Raw genomic sequence first — 20,062 nt, 5'->3', positions numbered from 1 at the left:
TATCAATTAAATGTTTACCTACTCTGCACATCTGAGATCATACAGTATGCAGGCAAATGAAACACAGAGAGGCTGCCCTGTATTTTTCCATTTTTATGAAGGAAAGGTATTAAACAACGCTAACACACAGCTTTGATACTGCATGACAGATACTGTGAGGATTTACTTGTCATGGACACATTTTGTTTGTGGACTACATGAGTACATGATGAATACTGAAAATTACTGACACATTTCGTTTTAACACACATTTTTGTATTGAAGTAAAGTGAATTCAATAGTTTTTTTAAAACTAAATTAATACATTGATAGAAGAGGACATATTTAAATGTCAACTATAGCGGTATCGTAGTGTAAATATTATGATGTATCACAGTAAAGCACAGTTTAACCACAGCACATTTTCTTCAGCGATGCATCAGAACATACTGAAAACATTCAAAGTAATTTTTTTTTAATAATAATTAAAAGTGCTTCAGATTATACCCCTTGTTCAACACTTCAATGTTCTTCACAGACAGGGAATTTAGCCTGTAATGGTAGCAACTGTATGGTGAAGGCTATTCCCATATTCCTCTCAGGCTGACTCACACAGCACCTTCAATTGCTTATTCATTCAAATGGCCAAATTAGGAGCTATGTGACAAAGATATAATAGTACAGATATAATATACATACAAGGGCACTAGAAATGGACATTTCTAACCCAATAATGAGCAACCCTAATAAGAGGTTAACATAGATCTTTTTTTTCCTTCTTTTTTTTTGCAACCTCATGGTGTAATTCAGAAACACCATTTCAAGTTAATGAGCTTAAAGCCTGATTAGAGCAAAGCATGCAGTTTTGAATGTTTCCTGTACATTCCACAAAAATTGCAAATGAGAAACAGTAAATACCAAAGGGGTGATGGTGAATATTCCCTTCCATTTTCGCTTCGTATGAAAATGGCTCCGCTGGCATTAGAAATGGGTTTGGAGAAAAGTACTTTTATAAAATCCACTCCCCATTTTCACACATCCCTATTGGTCGACTGTGACATAAGCAGGGATTTGGTGGTAGGACAAAAGGTGGGTAAACGCCGGACATGCTAATGTTAAAATCTGCTCCATGTTGTAAAAGCTGGTAAATCCTATTCACCATTAAAAAGGTGCTTACACAGTGCTTACCCCTCAACTACATCCCTGAACCTAGGCTTAACCCTCAGTGTGACCTTTGACATTTCTAGGTACCAGTGGAGTGTATATAGTGGGTCTGGAGAGAGTGAAAACAGGAGAGGAGGAGAGTTTATTTCAGCGATCCATCTCATCCAGCAGAGGCGTGGCGTCTCCAGCGATGGACATGGGCGTGCTCTCGATCATGGGGCTGGGAGAAGGTTGTGGGGTCATCCGAGGCCTCTGCTTCTTACGCTCTGCCTCTTTTTCCTGCAGCCACTGTTCGGCCATCTTGCCCCAGTCCACTGCTGTATGCGAGGTTGCCCTGGGGGTTGGGGAACAGGACATCAGAGAAGTCAGCGTTCATTCTAGCAGTTAACTGCTTTCCAAACAGTTATAGTTGGGATCTATGGCCAATGTAAATATCCAGCTACCAGACCTGGGTTCAAATAGTATTTGAAATGAAATGATCACCGTTTCCAAAACGTCCCTTCAGACAGGTTTTGTCTAGGCTAAGCTCAGAGCTGACACTGTGGAGTGACTTACTTTGGCTGCTGTGGTGTCCTGTGGCGGGAGGACGATGAGGAGGACGGTGTGGAGGAGGAAGGGAGACGTCCATGTGAGTGGGATGACTGGGGGGTGCTGCTGGGGTACTGGGGGGTGGTGTTGGAGGTCTGCTGCTGGCTGGGGGTGGTGTAGGAGTAACTGGGGGTCAGGAGAGGAGTAGCAACAGGCTGCTGAGCAGGGGTGGCAAACACCTGGGAATGAACAAAAACAGAACAAGTTGAAGGTTTATCCAATATAATTTCAATCACTTTCTGATGCCATTTGACAGTCGGGTAAATTTACTTTTAATTCAATTTAAATTCAATTTAAATTAATATAATATACACGTTTCATATACACATTTAATTATTTATTTTTTTCTTTATTGAGAAATCATTGATAATAAATGCCCCATTTGTAATCATTGACTCCAAATTTCGATTCACTTCCTAAACTGCAATGAAATTCAGTTGACCCAAATCCTGCCATATACCATACATACATGATAGGCGCTGCTGCTGCCCCCTCCCCCGCTGCTGCCACCAGTGTATCCGTACTGGCTCGACGCCCACTGGGCAGGCGTGCTGTTGGGGTTCTGCCCCTTGCCTGTTACCGCGGCAATGGCACTGAACATCTGAGAGGTCATGTTCTGAGGGAGGGCGCTCACTGCTCGAGTTAGATCTGAACCGCAGAGACAGACATACACACATGGGTACGGTATATATGAAAAGGTCAGTCAGAGAACCAACCTCTTATGTCCTTAAAACTACGGTGATGTATACCAAAGGATGCGTTCACAGTTTAAAACAACTAATTGAGGTGACATTTTACCATAGGCATATAGTTATATATATTAATATAGAGATATCCATTCATGTAGATATCCAGAGAAGGCTACTGACCTGCAATGTTTATATTGGCTGGTGTGGCGTTGACAGAGGCTGGGGTTCGTGTTCTACTACTGCTGCTGGGAGTGATCCCTGTTGAAGAGATACAAGACTAATCATGTTCTACAACTGAATGGAGGTTTTACACACTACAGGGCCGACCCAGACCACATTTTCCTTTTTGAACACTATTTCAGCAACTTCAACAACCTTGTACAGCTCAGCTTGGCTCAGCTCTGTAGTGTGATTAGGGTATATGAATTATTTGTAGGACAGCCTCTGACCTGGCACAGGCTCTTGGTAATGGTCCTTGAACCAGCGGAAGAGTCCGTTGACTGTGGGGAAGATCTGGGATCTGTAACGGAATCCCTCAGGTGTGACGGTCACAAACTCAATCCTGCAGGACAAGGTTACGAAACACTGATTTTGACATCCATTTTTGATAATTGTGTCCTACTGTAAATATAATATTTCTCTCTGTCATGTTTAAGTACTGTACATTGAATGTGATGGCATGTACATGTGTGTGTACATTTCCATGTATGACACATAACTGACGATGGAAATAATAAAGTAAAGAAAAACAATTCTGTACCACCTTACATTGATGATTATAACGATGGCAGCTTACACGGTTCAGTATGTGACCCAATGTCCCGTGTGAGAGGTAAGTAAGGGTTAATGTTTATGTCCACGCTCTTCCCTGTCTCTAAACAAGCCTGATAATGATGCTTGCTCTTGGCAAGCAGCAAATGCAAAGACAAAAGGCCCTTCGTGCTTCAACCCGACTGCCCTGACACACATTCTGTGTTTGGGTGTGTGAGAGCAGTTCCAATCCAACACAAGAGAGTTTTTTTTCCCTTTAGCACATGGAAAAACAAACGAAGCCAAGTGTATCTCCAGCATTTCTATATCCTATGCTAATGCATGCATTTGTATGAATGGGTGTTCATTTGCACAACAAAGGCAGCTGGTAGTGGGTTGGCAGTCCTCAACTAACCTTGGCTTTCCACGAGGCTGGTAACCGAGCAGGAACTTCCCTGGCAGCTCTCGACAGGCAGACACATAGTAGGGGATGAATGTAGGCTTCTCTTTCTTGCTTTTCACCAAGACCTCCTCCATTTTCTACAATTCACAATAAACAGGACGGCAGCTGACGGTCAATGCAAAAGGACTTGAAAAGGTTTCTATCCTGTCTTTCTCTTTGTATCCCTAACACACTCCCTCTCTCCCTCTCTCCCTCACACACATCCACATCCACCCCCCCCCCCCCCCCCGCCACACACACCCACCCACCCACCCACCCATACACACACCAAAACAACCACACACACACACACACACACACACACACACACACACACACACACACACACACACACACACACACACACACACACCCACCCATACACACACCAAAACAACCATACACACACACACACATACACACACACCGACCCACCCAGGTATAGTAAATATTACATTACATACATATTCATATACACATACATACTGTATACATTGATATAGAACATGTTCCTACCTTTCTGTCTCCACTATTGCAATCTTGAAAATATTTGTGACCAAGCAAGTCTCGAGCAAACGCAGCCATTGGTTGAACATATCGGGCTGTTATTTCATCTAGATCTTCAAATTCCTGAGTGAAATATCATACAATGTGAAAAGTTAAGTGACACATATTCATACAGGCGTGTGCACATTCATAATGAGATATTCAATTACTGCAATTACCGGAGTTGCCTCACTATGTAAGTTGTTTGTTGAATACACTGATGTTATTGTTTATTGTATGTGCGTCTCAATGTCATGTCACGGGGCACTTACCTCATTGTTGATCCAGAGAGTATGGCCCAGGCTGAAGGCATTCTCCTTGCCCTCCTCCCGTACGTCAATGTGTTGGTAGATCCCTTCTGCCACCTTCCAGGTGACAGTCAGGTGGTTCTCCCCCTTACTGCTGGGCCGGATGATCACATCCCCCTGGTCCATGGACTCCATCATCTTCTCTGCCTGCTTGAAGTTGATGTTGTGGAAGGAGGGGTGGGCAATCACCCGCTTGATGTAGGCTACAGAGAGGGAAAGTATTCAAACATTGGTACAGGTCATTCTCTGAAGAATCATTACTTGATAAGGCTCATCCATAAGCCTATGCTACAGATGGAAAGAGGTATTCAAACATTGGTGGGGATGTTATTCTCAGAAGACTCTGGTTCCCTGATTAGGCTCGTTCAGTGTTAAGAAAAGTTTACAGTTGCTGTCAATGTGATTACTAAACACCAAAACTATCATACATCATAAATCAAAAGTGTGATTTCATCCATTTATCAATGACATGTACTGTATAATAAATCATAAATCAAAAGTGTGATTTCATCCATTTATCAATGACAGGTACTGTATAATAAATCATAAATCTAAAGTGTGATTCCGTCCATGTATCAATGCCAGGTACTGTATTTTTCCATCTAGAGTAAATGTGCTGAGCTGTCAGATACAAACTTGTTCTCTGTTGTTTCTTCTTGGCGTCCTCCTCCGTCTTCAGGTCTTCAGTCTCAGTGTCAAAGTCATAGTAGGTGTCCTTGGGCAGCTTCCACTCGTTGTTCTTATCTGACAGGTCTGACGTCCGACAGGTTAGGTCCACGCTCAGTTTCTCAATGTCGATCTTCATGATTCGGCAGTGCACAGTCATGCCCACCTACGGAAAGTAGAACATAGTGTTATAACTTGGCTAATACGTCTTATTCACATCTGAATGTTCTAACAGTAGATAATTAGTGGGGGTTGCTAATTAACCGGTGAGGCTTTCAAAATATGGTCAAATGATAATGACAACCTGCTAGCAATTCTTCAGAGGACCCTAAATCGAACAATGGCATTTTACGTTTACAGGTCAAACTTCACAAGAGTTTTTGAATTGGTTTCAATGGTGTGATTCCACTTCCTACCTCGCTAGAAAATGTTAATGTTCGTGAATGAGCATCAGTCAATGAACTATGGACATATTGTGAATAAGAACAATAGATCAATCGTTTTTTTAAGGGAAATAATGGGGATACCTTAACCCTTTCCTCAGGGTGCTTGACCACTTTATCACTGAGGAACTTGGTGGGGATAAAGCCGGTGACTCCATTGTCCATGCGACAGCGCACCCCGATAGCTTGGCCAGGACACGAGCCACTGTCAAAATGATTCCACACCTGGAAGAGACAACAAGATCTGTTGCAGACTTATTTGGACCAGGGAGGAATGTTGGAAGAGGGATGTTGCTATGGAGCTGATCTAGGGATGGGAAGAAATACGGTAAAATACTAATGTCATTCCTTGAGCACAACAGATATGTCATAGAAATCAAGTGCACTTAGAATGTATTAGCTCTATTGTTTAAGTTTTGTTGGTGACCCTGCATGTAGAAATCCCTGACTGTGCTTTAAAGTTAGGAAACTACTCCTCAACAAGATGGTCACCAACAGAGCACACGTCATTGACAGTTACTAGGCTGTATTAGGACAACCTACAGCACAGTACCACAGCAGAGACCACTCACCTCGCTCAGCTCAGGGAAGTTGTCCTGTTGACAGAAAGGGCACTGCCACAGACCTGTCTCATCATTCCTTATGGCCTGGTCATAGCTCTCCCCCTGTGGGCGCCGGTGAGCAATGCCCGTCACTACACTGGTGATCAGTTTACCTGGAAAGAGAGGAACACAGACAGAGACCATTACAGGCGATACTTCAACTCTAGTGTCACTTCATAATTTGGTTACAATGCGTTCCGGAACAGAAAGATGGGATTAGTTCCAGCCAGAGAAACCCCACAAGGCAAGTATGTGTATTATCTGAGAAAACGAAAGCTTGTGACCTTTAGGAGATAGTTGGCCATTTGACATTTGGTAATTTGACAATACGACAGATATTTTCACTCAAACTGTCTAAAACCATGATAGAACATGACATTTGGGCCACAGAAGTGAGATATCAGAGCCTACACTGTAATTACCAATGTAGAAGGTCTCTGGTGTCTCCTTGGTGAGCAGGTTGAAGATCTCCTCTGTGTTGGGGCCCCTGTAGGTAGACCTCAGGTCCTTGTACCTGCAGCTCAGCTCAGCACGGATGTCATACAGAGTGATGCCCTTGTTACCATAGCCCTGTTGACAGGGATCGTCACACACAGTGAGCACTAACATTTCCATAAGGATGTGTCAGCTCCTTGTAACCACCTACTGAAAGAATACTTAGCTTGAGTAGAACAGTGCTAAACCATACAAATACCTACAAACTCATAACAATCACGATTTTATGGTGCCTCTTTAACAATGTATTTGAGATACAAGTGATTATTTATAAGAGAGTTTAAGTAGACAGTGTGAGAATAAATTGCACACCATGAAATGGCTAGCTGCAGTATTCAAAACTCCAATTGGACCATGTCTCTTTTCTATTTGAAATATTACTGTTATTTTGGGCAACTTTGCATTCACACTGACCTGCCTCTCCAGCTCTTCAGCAAAGGCGTCCAGGTCCAGGTCCTTGAGCCGTTCCGGGTTTTCCAGAATCTCCTCCAGTGCTCCGGCAGGGTTGGCGTCCTCTGCTGACTCGTCATACTCTAGGGCGTCCACCGCCATCTTGCGAGCCCACTCGTAGGTCTCTGGGTGCACCCGAGACCCATCCAGAACCTCAATGTAGGAGTCAGTGCTGCAGGGAGAGACACATATTTTTCTTTTTTGTTTAACCTTTATCTATACAGGTACTGTAAGTCAACGAAGGTCAGATTCTTAATTGCACACAGCACAAGGTTGAGTCTGACCTATCTCCCAGAGAGGCTGTGTCGATCTTGATGAAGCCAGCACAGTTGATGAAGACCTTGGGCCCCATGTGACACATGGTGACCAGCTGAGTGCGGTTTTCCAGACGAGTGTTGTTCTGTTTCAGGATCTGAAAACACAGACCCAGAAGCCACAATAAACACGACAGAGAGCACTCCCCTAAATACACTGTGAAGTGCCATGAAATTCCTGCTGCATTTTAAAGTACTTTTACAATTTTCTTCAATGTTCTTTGAAATTAATGGGATAAATAGAATGTACTCTCTGTAGATTTGATACATACATATATATATATATCCCTCTCTATATATATATAATCTCTATAGGAGAGGTCTGTTGTGAGCCCTGGCTTACCCTGAGCAGGTGGGAGCCCTTCCTGGGTCCCAGGCCACAGACATACTGCACCAGGCTCTGGGTGTAGGGGTGGGCCATGGCCCTGTTCACATCCACACCCACCTCATTGACCCGGTTGATGAACTCACAGTACAAGGCATTCAGCAGCTCCTCCTTCACCACATGCTCCTGTGGGGAGTCAAAGGACAAGGACACAGTTTATAGTAAATGTTAGGATTGTCCCCAAGGTCCCAATTAGCATCTACCGTTTCATTACCTGTAGAGGGTGCAGCTTGAGGCACAAGATGTCCTCGTCGCTGCTGCACACCTGGGCGTACTCTACCAGGGGGTCCTGGATCTTCCTGGCTATAGACACTGCCTGCCTCAGGATAGGAGGGTAGTCCCGAAAATCTGCCTGTGGATAATAATAATAATAATAACAACAACAACAACAATAAAAACAATAATAATATTAAACAATTTTACCCACAACGTACCTACAATGTATAAAAATAAAGAAAAATAGTCTATTGTGAGGTGAGAAATGTTTTGACTTTTGTGCTTAATGATTCAGGAAGTTGAAGGTAGGAGTTGACCTCTGACTTCTTGCTGTTCATGTAGAGCATGGCAAGTTCATTGTCGACCAGCTCCACTCCGATGGTGGGGAAAGAAGACTCCTGCTCCAGCTCACTGGCAGTGCGTTTAATATCCTCAAGGATCATTTGGGCATCCCTACAGAGGGGATGTATGGAAACCATAACCCTCAGGCCCTAGCCAGAAACAAACCCTTGCCCCTATTCCCTAGACACTTAGATCTTAAAGGATTGGATCGCAGGATTGGATTGCAGATAGATCTTAAAGGATTGGATAGGTTAAAGAAAGATGGTAGAAGCTCTACTTTACCCACTGATAGGCAAGGTAATATATACCATTTAGCTGACACTTTTATCCAAAGCGACTTACATTCCAGTGAGTGCATACATTTCAGTATATATGGTCCCAGCAGGAATCAAACCCACAACCTAACCTAGCGTTGTTAGTGGCATGCTCTACCAACTGAGCCACAGAGGACCACCTGAGGAAGGTGGACTTTTGCTAGGGAGTAAGGACTAGGGTTTGACATGTTTGTCATGTTAGTAAGCTATTTTAACTCTAGTCAGAGAAGGGCATTGAAGAAGGCAATTAAAAGGGGGCAGCAAACCTGTTCTCTCCAGCTACAGCAATGATGTGAGGTTTCTTGTTGTTCAGAAACTTCTTCAGGCTTTCAATATCCTGGAGCTAAAGGTATTGTGAGACAAACATCAGAAAATAAATGTCTGGCAACCATGGTATCCAATGTTGTCAGACTGCAAAGCTCTTGAAATAGGAGTTAAATTAAATTAGTCATTAACTTTTTAACTTTTGATTTCATAATCCATCAATTGAAACACTTGTGTGTATTCTCTTCTGTAATTTGCTGTAAACAAATGGCACCTCTGGTATATTAAAGATGTGTTCTATTTGATTGTCAATCAACCTTTTTCTCCCTTTCATCCTCTCGCCATGCATTCCTCCTCTTCAGGAAGTAAGGAAGCCTCAGGAAGTCCCCCACCTCACCATCACCGTTCACAAGGGCGCAGAACACTGGGGTGTCTCTGAGGAGAGAGGGATATTAGGTTAAGGTCTAGTTCAACCATGTCAACAGTCAATGTAAAATGAATACAACTACGAAAGAAGAGTGGAAAACAACAATGAATTGCAGTCAAGGACAGTGCACTGTCAGTGTACTGTACCGGCTGGATGCAAAGGCCACCCCCAGCACACGGATCCCCTTCCCCTGGGCTTCTAACATGAGGTCCTCCTCGTCCTCCTCCACTTGCTGGTCGGGCCGATAGGGTGCCACCTTCAGGCAGTTATAGAGCTTCCTGCTGCAGGCCTGGGGGGTGGGCGGGCAACCACTATCACAAAACTGTGGGCTCAACATACATCAATGCCCTGAGCCGCCTGCTTTGGAAAGTCAATGCCAGAACGAGAGAAGAAGTTATCAATACCAGAGTTTAACAACGTCGTCACATAAAAGTAAACAAAATTAAATTAAATTATTCAATTAAATTATATTATGTTTATCGTAATGGGTTTTGCTGCAGGAGCATTGCTCCTTCTTGTCAGTTTGAAGGGATAGCTCACTCTTTTTGAAGTTTTACCTTATTTCTGACTTATTGTGTTTTTGGTTTATACAGACAGTCTTTGAATCCATTTGGTAGTTATTTAGCAATGCAGTTAGCATGCAAGCTGTTTTCTATCACATTAGTATTGGTAAAAAGCTGACCTAGAGATTCTGTATATACTACTGAATGGATTTAAAAACTGGATAAACCAATAACACTCTAGGGTAAGTCACAAATAACATTAAACTTCAAGAAAGAGTAAACAATCCCTTTAAGAGAGGACTTGTGAATACCTTGACAATGTTCTCCTTTGCCTCTGCGATTAGCTTGTTCTTCAGCTCCTTGGCCATCTGAGGGTAGAGGAATTGCTTAAGGGCGCGTTCGATGGCCAGGGTGCGCTGCCGATTCCACTCCTGGACCTGGTGGCTGAACTCGTCTCTGTAGTAAAACTGCTTGATCTCCTCAAAGTAAGTCTGGTCACCGTACCTGCTCAAATCAATCAATCAATCACATTTATTTGTATAGCGCTTTTTTACAAAGACAGACTCCCCGGTGGAAAGAATAAACCGTGAGGCACAGTGTCAAAGGAAGGGTTTTGTAAAGGGTATCACAAAACTCACAGTAGTAGTTCAGATCTAGTTTACAACTCCACTTAGAATCCCTGTGACAATAATAAATCAAAGCCTCTCTGGCCTTATGGCTTCAACACACAATACCACACCCTCACCCCTTCACTCCTAACAGATCAATACAGATGTTGATGGTCAGCAGGCCCTCCTCCTCTGCTTGGCACATTCTGAGGAACTGGTCTCCATTGAGCTCCTTCACAGGTTTGTTCTTCAGGTACTTAAAAGAATGGCCAAAATGGGCTTCGTCCACATCCTGCAGAAGAGATTTTGACAAGAGTGTTTGGTGCAAGTCCAGAAGACGGACGGAACCTAGTGAATGACTATGACACTACATCAAAGGAACAAAATAGCAAGTGCTCTCCATATGCATGTGCCATGATGACACATATGTACCGATCAATATTAGGGATGTAGTGGAAGGAAAAAAAGGTGGGTAAGTTCTGGACACCTGAGAAAATGGCAAATGTAAACTAACGTAAGTAAATGGCGTTGATCCTCCACTATATCCCTGATCAATATCTACCAACCAATACTAAATTTGGAGGTCATTGCAGATAGAAAGATCCATACCTTCTTGCCCTTCTTGTTGGGTTTGATGTTGATCTTAGCCCTCTCCTGGAACGTCTGCCGAAGCACATGTCTGACCAGAGGCTCCCTGGCTAACTGCATTGCCACCATGTAGCGAGTTCCCTCCAGTACCGCCTCGGCTGTGCTGAACTGGCTTCAGAGGTGGATATCAGTGTTATTATCAGTGTGCTTCTGTTGACCTGCACATGTACACTAACATCCAAAAAGACTTACTGCAGCCCAGGTGCTGAATATAAAATGAAATACATACATGAAATGTTCTATTTCTGACCTGCAGATGTAGTCTTTAGCCAGCTCCAGGGGCTCTGCGGGAAACTGCTCTGTCTCGTGGCGCTGGTAGCTGTCACGCAGATTCTCTCCAAACTGCTCTGGGGTCAGTCCAAACTTCTTTGCTAGGCCATCTGACAGATAAGGAAACTCTGAACTAAAAAGTAATTGCAGATCATGTGTATCTCAATGTGGGGAATGAGTGCTATGTTGACAGTGACACCTCCTGGACACAGTTGGTGATGCACTGACCTAGCCCAGCACTCTGGCAGATGCTGTACATGTCTCTGCGAGATGCAAGCTTCAGGTCTGGCCCCTTTGGCTGCTCTTCTTCCTCTTCTTGCTCCTCCTCCTCTGGTTCAGGCTCACCTGTGAGTGAAAGACAGTAGCTCACCTGTGAGTGAAAGACAGTAGCTCACCTGTGAGTGACAATGGAAAAGTGTTTTCATAATCTTAAAAATCTCAAGGGATATAAATCTAAATTCTACCATCCTCATTCACTTCTTTGATCTTTTTCAACTTCTTCTTGCTGGACCTGGCTGCATTTTGCATCTTTGGGATGTCCCGGCCATAGTACAAGAGAAAATGGTTGTACACATCGCTCAGTTCATCACCAGACTGGACATCCTTCAGCCTGGCCAGATAAACAAATAAAGTATACAATCAGGTGAGATATAACTTATTTAAAGGGGCTTGACACATAACACGGCAGCCCCCAATTTTCTTTTCACATGGCCAATTCCAGCACCATAACAGCAACTATGGTGGATGTGTAACCAGGCCAGCACAATAAAAGCTCGGCTCAGCTTGGTTTGGCTCTATAGTAGGATAACGGTGTCATTGCATAGATACACATAGACATTTGCTTGTTTTCATAGCAAAATACAAAAATAATTACAATTGCCTACACAGCTAAAGCCATACCTCTCTAAATCTGCAGTGTCAAGTGGGCGTATACCGTCTGACAGTGGCTTATCAGGGTCTGCAGAGATCAGCTCAAACTGGAAGGCCTGCATCTTCTGGAAAAGGCGGCGCAGATTTTGTTTGCGGGTCTTCAGCTGGGTCCACTAAGAAGAAAAAACGCACCCAAAATCAAAACTTACTTAATGTTATTCCAATCAAATCAAATCAAACTTTATTTGTATGGCACATTCAGTAGAACAAGTAGTAAAATGCGCTTTACAATAAAAAAAAACATAGAAAATACGTACAGAAAAGTTTCACGTGCAGTTATCGTAAAAGGGACAAAAGGGATGTTATTTTATGTGTATACAAATCCAATGCAATTACCTTCTCATCCCACTGCCAAACCTTCCACAGGTCATTGATATTAAGCTCTGGCTCCACATACTCTTTCCTGTAGAAGGCTATGAATGGAACCTTGAACAGGTGAAAATTAAATACATGAAACGAATACATCCAAAATATCTTTCTGATGCCTTAAGATGAAGACATTAGCTGCCAGAGGCACCTCACTTTGATATAAAAAAAAAAGGGCATTCATTAAGTGCTTCTTCTCCATCATGTACAATACCTCAAAGTGTTGGTTCCTCATGAAATTCAAGGCCTCTTTAATCTTCTGGATGGTGCTAGGGCCCTTTCTGCTGAAATTAGTAGTCGGACCTCTTTCCAAATACTCTGTATTCTCCTGAAGCAAAAGGTCACATGACGTATAACAACCCACGAGTGGCAAAAAAACAGAGCTAAACTGCAGGATCAGCAATATGTTAGTCCTGCATTGCGCTAAGGCGTAATCTCTCGCATTCTCTCTGCCGACTACTAAGCAGCAATGCGAGTGGAAGACTGTAGACTGAAGCTAGCTCTCTCCACATGTGCAATGGCCCACACATAGACCAGAATCAGAATCAGAATTCTTTTATTTGGCCAAGTATATTTGCACATACAGGAAATCGACTTGGTGAGGTTGGTGCACGGACATAAACCATCATTACCTGCATGGAGATGGTGGGAGTGGAGAAGGCATTTCTATAGATCCACTCTGCCTCTTCTTCCAGCTCATTGTCCTCAGCCGGCTTCACACGAGTGGAGCGCAACTACGCCACGAAAACAAAAGGGATTCGATTGGTGAGATCGGGTGCGTGTGATCAGACCCCATTCACTGATTCCACTACAGTTCCTACTTAAGATCTGCTTATGAGCTCGAGAAATGGGATGGGTCCTAGGCGACTGCTGTATGTTGTCGCAGACAAAATTTCAAGTTTTCAAACATACACACCTGGAACCTCTCGGGCATATCAGTGGAGCGGATCTCATTGTCTTGATCCGTCATGTGGCTGCTCTCCAGCTCGCTCGGCTCATAGATCTCGAATATGCTGCGGCGGCCTACTCTCTTCTTAGCCTGCTTCTTGGGCCGGTCCCAGGACTCATCCTCAGCATCCTCCTCCTCCTCTTCGGCATCATCGTAGGCCTCAGTGTCAAACTCTGCAAAGTCAAAGTCCCCTCCGAATATCTCCTGGGCCTCCTGAAGAGCTCTGTGAAACAGAGATTGATGCTCAGTTAATTATACATGTGAGTGGGGATAAACAAGGACTTCCGAATGTACTTTAGGGTGAGCTTGCAGGTGGAAAAAATCTGAGATCAGAATCAGAATCACTTACGCATCTGTATACCCTGGCAACTTCTTCCTCCACTTGGGTTTCTTCAAAGGCTGTCCATCATCATCCACAATAAAGTCATCAATATCTGTGAATTTCAAAGGCTCAATATTTTAATATTTAATATGGGTGTTTGAGAAGTGAAATCTGAACAGCTACCATCTCTTTAGATAGATTTCTTTATTAATTTAGCCAAGGAGTTGGGAATAAATCCTCAATTTCAAAATCTAGATCTCCATACGGTACCTGACTCTTCGTCATCGTCCTCCTCATCGTCTCCTGGGTGTAAAGGCACATCCAGGGCGTCACCCTCGTCCAGGCCGCCCCCCATGAAGATCTCATCTGCAATCATGTCCTTCTCATGGGCCTCCCTGATTTCGTCATTGCCCTCCTCATCCTCATCGTCAGACATATCTCGCAAACGCCGGAACTTTTGCTGTTCACAGCGATGGGGAAGAAGGAGTAATTGTTATGCAGGAGAAAATAACATGTTGCCAACCTCCGTTCCAGGGATCCATGCATCTGACTTGTCTTGAATCATGATAGCATGATAGCTTCGTGCAGGCTATACATTTACCCTCTTCACTTTTACTCCCAAATTCTCCTCAATGAGATCAATATCATCATCATCCAAGCGGTCATCGTAGCCTGTTGACAGAAAACACAAACTCTTACACAAAAGGCTATTCTCGTTCATGCTGCCGTAATCAAAGACAGAGATGAAACAGTCTGAATTGTCACTGGGGGGCAATAACAGTGCACTACATATGGGAAGAAATTAATGATGAAAGACTGTTTCATCCTAGAGTGCTGTTCCCTCCAATCTGCCCTTGTTCACTCCCCTTGACAGATCTGATACAGCTGGGCATGTGTACGCTACCACTATATTGCTTACAACTACCCAGCCCTATCAGATCTGTGAGGGGCAGTGAACGTAGGCAGGTGGTAGGTAAACAACTTTCTGGAATTAAATGGTGTATGAATAACCACTTACTTCGCTTCCTCTTACGGTGGCCTATTTCCTCCCCAGAGTCACTATCTCCTCCTTCTCCATCTCCCTTCCCTTCTTCCTCCCCTTCCTCCCCATCCACATCATCATCAATCAGACCACGCAGGTTTCCATGCTCATCTTGGTCCTCTATGTTCTCCTCCTCTTCCTCATCTAGGAGAAATCAAGCTTGTAAAATATGCAAAAATATGGACTGTAGTAACCATTTCCAGTCTTTGTTTCTCTGCACTGTTTTGTTTCAGTTGCTTTTGGTGTTGTTGTTTTTTAAATCTCACTTATTACACATCTCACTTGCTAGGCAATGTAATATACAGCAGTAGGACTATTTCATTATGTGCTCTACAATGAGAACATTTAAATGAAAACAGACCACAGATTACTTTGCCTTACCATCATTGGTTAAAGTATTCTTTTGCTCTTTTTTGTCCTCTGAACCCCTAAATTCCTCCTCAGATTCCTCTGCTTCACTTTCGATGAAGTCAGACATTTTTCCAGGGGCTGTTGAAGAGGCAATCATAAACATGCTTGATTAACAAATAAATATGATTTCAAAGAGGGTTGTAAATTTAACCATGAACAATTGCCAAAAATGTAGGCTTAATGTAGCATGCATGTGTAGGCTAGTACCTGATAAGATTCCTCAAAACCCTCCCCACTGATATTAATGTTGTATGTTCAGACAGTGTGGATATGTGGGGGAAAAAATACAAGCTATTTGTGGACAGTTATTGAATAATGTAGCTGACACTGCTGGCCACAATGCAGGCAAGAAAGCAAGCCACATACATAGTACTAGGGCGAGGAAATTAAAGCTACAGGTATTACATGCAATGTCAAAGACAGAATATACCGTCAATGACAGAATATACATATCAAAGGTAACCGGAGGTCATGAAGACTAGCGTGCAAAGACCGATATCAGGCGCAGTTGAGCAACCACCGCTAAGCTTGCCTGCAGACTGCAGTGCAGAGAGAATAGCTACGCTAGCATAACAAGAGATGGATGGCGAGCTAGCCAGGCCAGATAGCATACTAGCTATGCTCTACAGCTGTGCAAAACAGCTGGCTGACTCCCATCGCACATAACGCATTAACGGGACTTACCTTTGACGTCGGACCCGACTGGTTATCAAGATGAGTGAGTTCTCAATAAGATAATTAGCTACAGGAAAACAGTCATTTCTATTTATCAAATACAATATCTTCCAGCTAGTTTAGCAGTTGGTGCAAGCAAATTCCAAGACTAGCATGCAGAAAAATCCCTCAAAAGTCAGAATGGAGGCGACGCAGGAACGTCACAGCTGACCACAGCCAGGCAGCACTCCAGTCAGGGCTCGAACAAGAGTTGCAAGCGGTGCCAATTAGAACCACATTGACATTAGCATTGTTATTCATCTGAATACTTCAACTTCAATCGGTAAAAAGCCTTTTTACTCAAATTCAATTCATGAAGAATGTTCCTCCAGGCATAGTGTCGTAGAATTTAAGTTATAATACTTTGAAATAAAATACCGTTAACCAGAGCTGTTGATTCAAGACTTTATTCCCGCAGAATATGTAGCCGTTCAGGTTTGCAAAGCTGACCCCGTTATCTCCTCAGGCACCTGTCTTTATAGATTTCACACAGGTTAACGACTTCTATTCAACGTATTTCTGATTCCTGTCTACATACACCAATAACATTCACCATCTGTTTTCCTGTGACCTCTTCCCTAGGTGTGGGATTACAAACCCTTATATTGTCTTTAAATTTACCATAGTAGCACTAGAGAAAAAAATCTAAAGGACATCTGGGTTGTTGATCATTCACATATGAGACCATATGAGACTCCAGAACAGAACATCAAATCAATATAAAATATTTATTGTAGCTCCCAACAACATTTAAACATATTTGTTTCAGCATTTTTAACATACATCAAAATCCTGTGTAGTGTGCAGTTTATCTGAAGCTCATGTAGCTAGACTGATTTGTGGCAGATGTAAAAGTAAAGTAAAGTAAAACAGAAAATCCACACACTCCTCTCCCAACATTTTTTGCCAGGTCATGATGATAAGGTGGACTCTTCCAATCCTCTTCAATGCAAATTAGGTGAGTTGCATCACATTCCTCCAACAACACAGCTATACCACCTGCTCCACCGGTCGCATTTGGATATCTCCAATCTATATATGAAAAAAGATCAGTTTCAATGAAGAAGAGCATAGTAAACTTCAAGAATAAGAACAGCTTTCAATTAAAGAGCCTGCCCCCCCCTCCACACACACACACACACACACACACACACACACACACACACACACACACACACACACACCTTAATTATACTAGGTAATTGTCCCACAAGGCATTCTTACCTGCACATGTGGAGGTGCACTTAAAACATATGCAACAGCACTGGCAATGTCAACTGCTTCCAAACACTGTAGGAAGGAAGACAGTAGAACTTTAATTTATAGGCCTACATTCAAACACAATAACCAACTGTATGAACAGACATCAAATGTGTTACCTTTATGCTCTCATACGTGGCAGCAGCTTTCTCTGGGTTGAGGCTGTAAAGCCGAAAGGCAAATTCTGTTTCCACCAAACCAGGAGATATACACTGCCAAAAGAAGTACATTACAGTACATTATTCATTGTTTAACCATTAATTCACTGAGATTGATCATCTCTTTTAGCCCCCCCCCCCCCCCCCCCACACACACACACACACACACACAGACCTCTAGTAAGAAGAGAGTGATTTGACAACTCTTACTGTGGCTCGTATGTGAGTCTTAGCCTCTCGTAGCTCCTGCCGGAGGCCTTCTGTCAGGGCAGTCACAGCATATTTGGTAGCACTGTAGAAGTGTCCATCAGCATTGTGAACCACACGATGTCCACCCATACTGCACCAGAGAAGAAGAAGAAGAAGAAGAAGAAGAAGAAGCAGAAGAATACAATAAGTTAATTGTCCATCATCACAGGGAAACACACACAGCAAACACATAAAGGAAGATGCATGATAGGTTATACCGCTAGTGGATTGTTCAAAGAAAAAGCGTAATGACTGTAATCTTGAGTTTTATTACTAACGACTGGTATTGACTATTTAAATGAATATCTGCATTGAGAATAGATACAAGTAGTGAAATAATTTCTGTACCTGTTAATGTTTATGATGTGGCCATCATCCACCTTCCTCTCTTTCATGGATTGGTAAGCCTCACGTGTGCAGATAGACAATGCAAGTACATTCACCTGAATATACACAAATTAATTGAGTAACACGCTGACAATGATGGATGCATTAAATTGATGGAATTAATGCATGGTGTGGAATAGAATACGCTTCTTTAGATAAACATGGACAGCAGGATATTCACGTCGGGATTCTGGAAAAACCTGGTGTAAAACACAACTTTTCAAGAATAGAAAAAAAGGTATATCTACTGACATTTAATGTTGGCCTTTTGAATGATTTTGCTTGGTCCTAGTGTTGGTCCTGCGAAGTGTTAACAAATATCAAAAAGTGGACTAAACTGAGATCCAAGGTTTCTCCAGGATGCCGACACCATGGAGATCAACACTTACATCTATCATGGTCCTCCAGCCATTCGTTTTGCCATTTAACAGTGACTCTGGGTGACCCAAGCCAGCATTGTTGATGCAAACATCCACACCCTGGTGAAGGGTCTTGATGGCAGAGAACATAGACAGGATCTCCTCTTCATTCGACAGGTCACACTTAAAGGGAATTAAGGTGCCACAGTGTCCAGCACTTTGGCACTCAGCTGCCAGTTTCTGAAATCAAGAGGAAATATAAATAGGAGTTTATGGTATTAAGGTTTCATACATGTTTTAAAAAAAAATCCCTGGCCATAGTTCCAAACGTTCATAGAGGCCAAACTCTGTAATGAGATATAATAAACATCTGCAGTTTGCAAAAGAAATCTGCACCATATGCATTCATTAATAAAGTATCATTAAACTAAAACGTGTCGCCTACGACGCAAGCTCACTGTAATCCTTGAGACATAAAAGTTGACTTCCTGTTTATGAATGGTTAATTATTTACATGTCGGCGGTCTATACAGAACATGCATGCATACGAATCAATCCTTCTGTATGCGGCCATATCTAAAATATTGTATAATAGGCGTAATGACAAGTCACAATAAAGCAACCAAAAGTTGCAACCACAAAGCCTACACGTCATGCTCAAATAACATAGGAAATCACACTTCAAATTTGTTAGCAAGCAGCTTGACAATTTACGGCAGATCACATGCCCACCTCTACTTTCTCGACGTTCCTGGCGCAGCCGACAACCTTCATGCCGTGCTGGACAAGAGCCTTGGCAATAGCCGCTCCTATTCCAACTGACGCCCCAGTTACAAGAGCAACTCTTCCTTTCCAACGATCCATTTGCCTATGAAAAACAAGTGAATGTTCGTGATATCTGCACAAATGTATCACGGTTTCAGGTCTAGATTTAGTCCCTGAGTGCTAGCTCTACTTTGTATCGACTAATAATTGACACACACTCCCTAAGTCATGTGGCCTATGAAATTCAGGCCCATCTCTTTTTCCGCCCACACTATTGAATATTCATGAGGGTAAACACTCTCCGAACACTTGCATTTTCACTTAGAGTTTTTCTCCATTGTATACAGACAAAAAATTGAACTATGCACACAATTCTGAAAACTTGAAGCTCATGTATCAACAACAAGACTCAGACTGCTAATCTCTAAGCACAATTCCATTGTTTTCACTCAAATAGGAATTCTAAATCACATTTTTGCAAAAGTCGAAGCACGAATCGCAGCATTTAGCACACTTTGTTCACCTGGAAAACAATGGCCTTCAAAATGCCACATACCAATCGGTCTCACTCACTTCTCACCTGTTCAAACTCAATTGGCAAAACACTTCAATCATGTGTCAGAGCATAAAAGAGGCCTCAGGTGACCTCTACTGTGTTAGGGGTTAGGGTTGCATGGAGAAGAGAGAGGAGGAGGAGTAAAAGGATAGGCAAATGTGCATTGTATCCTATTCTGATA

At 42.8% G+C, this 20,062-nt stretch overlaps 2 protein-coding genes across 2 annotated transcripts; both read right to left on the bottom strand.

The window, feature by feature from the left end:
* Nucleotides 1–110: 110 nt before the first annotated feature.
* LOC310814850 (transcription elongation factor SPT6-like) lies at nt 111–16,179 on the bottom strand. The gene is made up of 37 exons (XM_083684389.1): nt 16,118–16,179; nt 15,404–15,511; nt 14,999–15,166; nt 14,582–14,652; nt 14,251–14,440; nt 14,008–14,092; nt 13,626–13,881; nt 13,342–13,443; nt 12,924–13,037; nt 12,680–12,769; nt 12,314–12,456; nt 11,878–12,023; nt 11,642–11,758; nt 11,394–11,523; nt 11,105–11,255; nt 10,633–10,787; nt 10,199–10,391; nt 9,531–9,673; nt 9,275–9,392; nt 8,960–9,036; nt 8,355–8,490; nt 8,036–8,173; nt 7,780–7,947; nt 7,407–7,534; nt 7,087–7,294; nt 6,600–6,747; nt 6,148–6,290; nt 5,660–5,800; nt 5,103–5,298; nt 4,431–4,669; nt 4,129–4,242; nt 3,586–3,710; nt 2,870–2,982; nt 2,601–2,678; nt 2,201–2,379; nt 1,699–1,910; nt 111–1,477 (listed from the first exon to the last, which is right to left on the bottom strand). The coding sequence occupies exons 2-37, from the start codon at nt 15,498–15,500 to the stop codon at nt 1,291–1,293; spliced, it is 5,199 nt and encodes a 1,732-aa protein (XP_083540515.1). The 5' UTR covers nt 15,501–15,511; nt 16,118–16,179; the 3' UTR covers nt 111–1,290.
* A 359-nt stretch (nt 16,180–16,538) lies between these two features.
* Nucleotides 16,539–19,525, bottom strand: LOC310814855 (dehydrogenase/reductase SDR family member 11-like). Its single transcript, XM_083684396.1, has 7 exons — nt 19,293–19,525; nt 18,591–18,800; nt 18,163–18,257; nt 17,776–17,905; nt 17,527–17,619; nt 17,372–17,437; nt 16,539–17,179 (listed from the first exon to the last, which is right to left on the bottom strand). Exons 1-7 carry the CDS (start codon nt 19,422–19,424, stop codon nt 17,138–17,140), a joined length of 768 nt encoding a protein of 255 aa, XP_083540522.1. The 5' UTR covers nt 19,425–19,525; the 3' UTR covers nt 16,539–17,137.
* Nucleotides 19,526–20,062: the final 537 nt, after the last annotated feature.

This window comes from Argentina silus (genome assembly GCF_951799395.1).
Source record: "Argentina silus genome assembly, chromosome: 14".
Classification (NCBI taxonomy): domain Eukaryota; kingdom Metazoa; phylum Chordata; class Actinopteri; order Argentiniformes; family Argentinidae; genus Argentina; species Argentina silus.
Note: the sequence above shows the minus strand (reverse complement) of the source record. Positions and strands in the feature narration are given on the sequence as shown.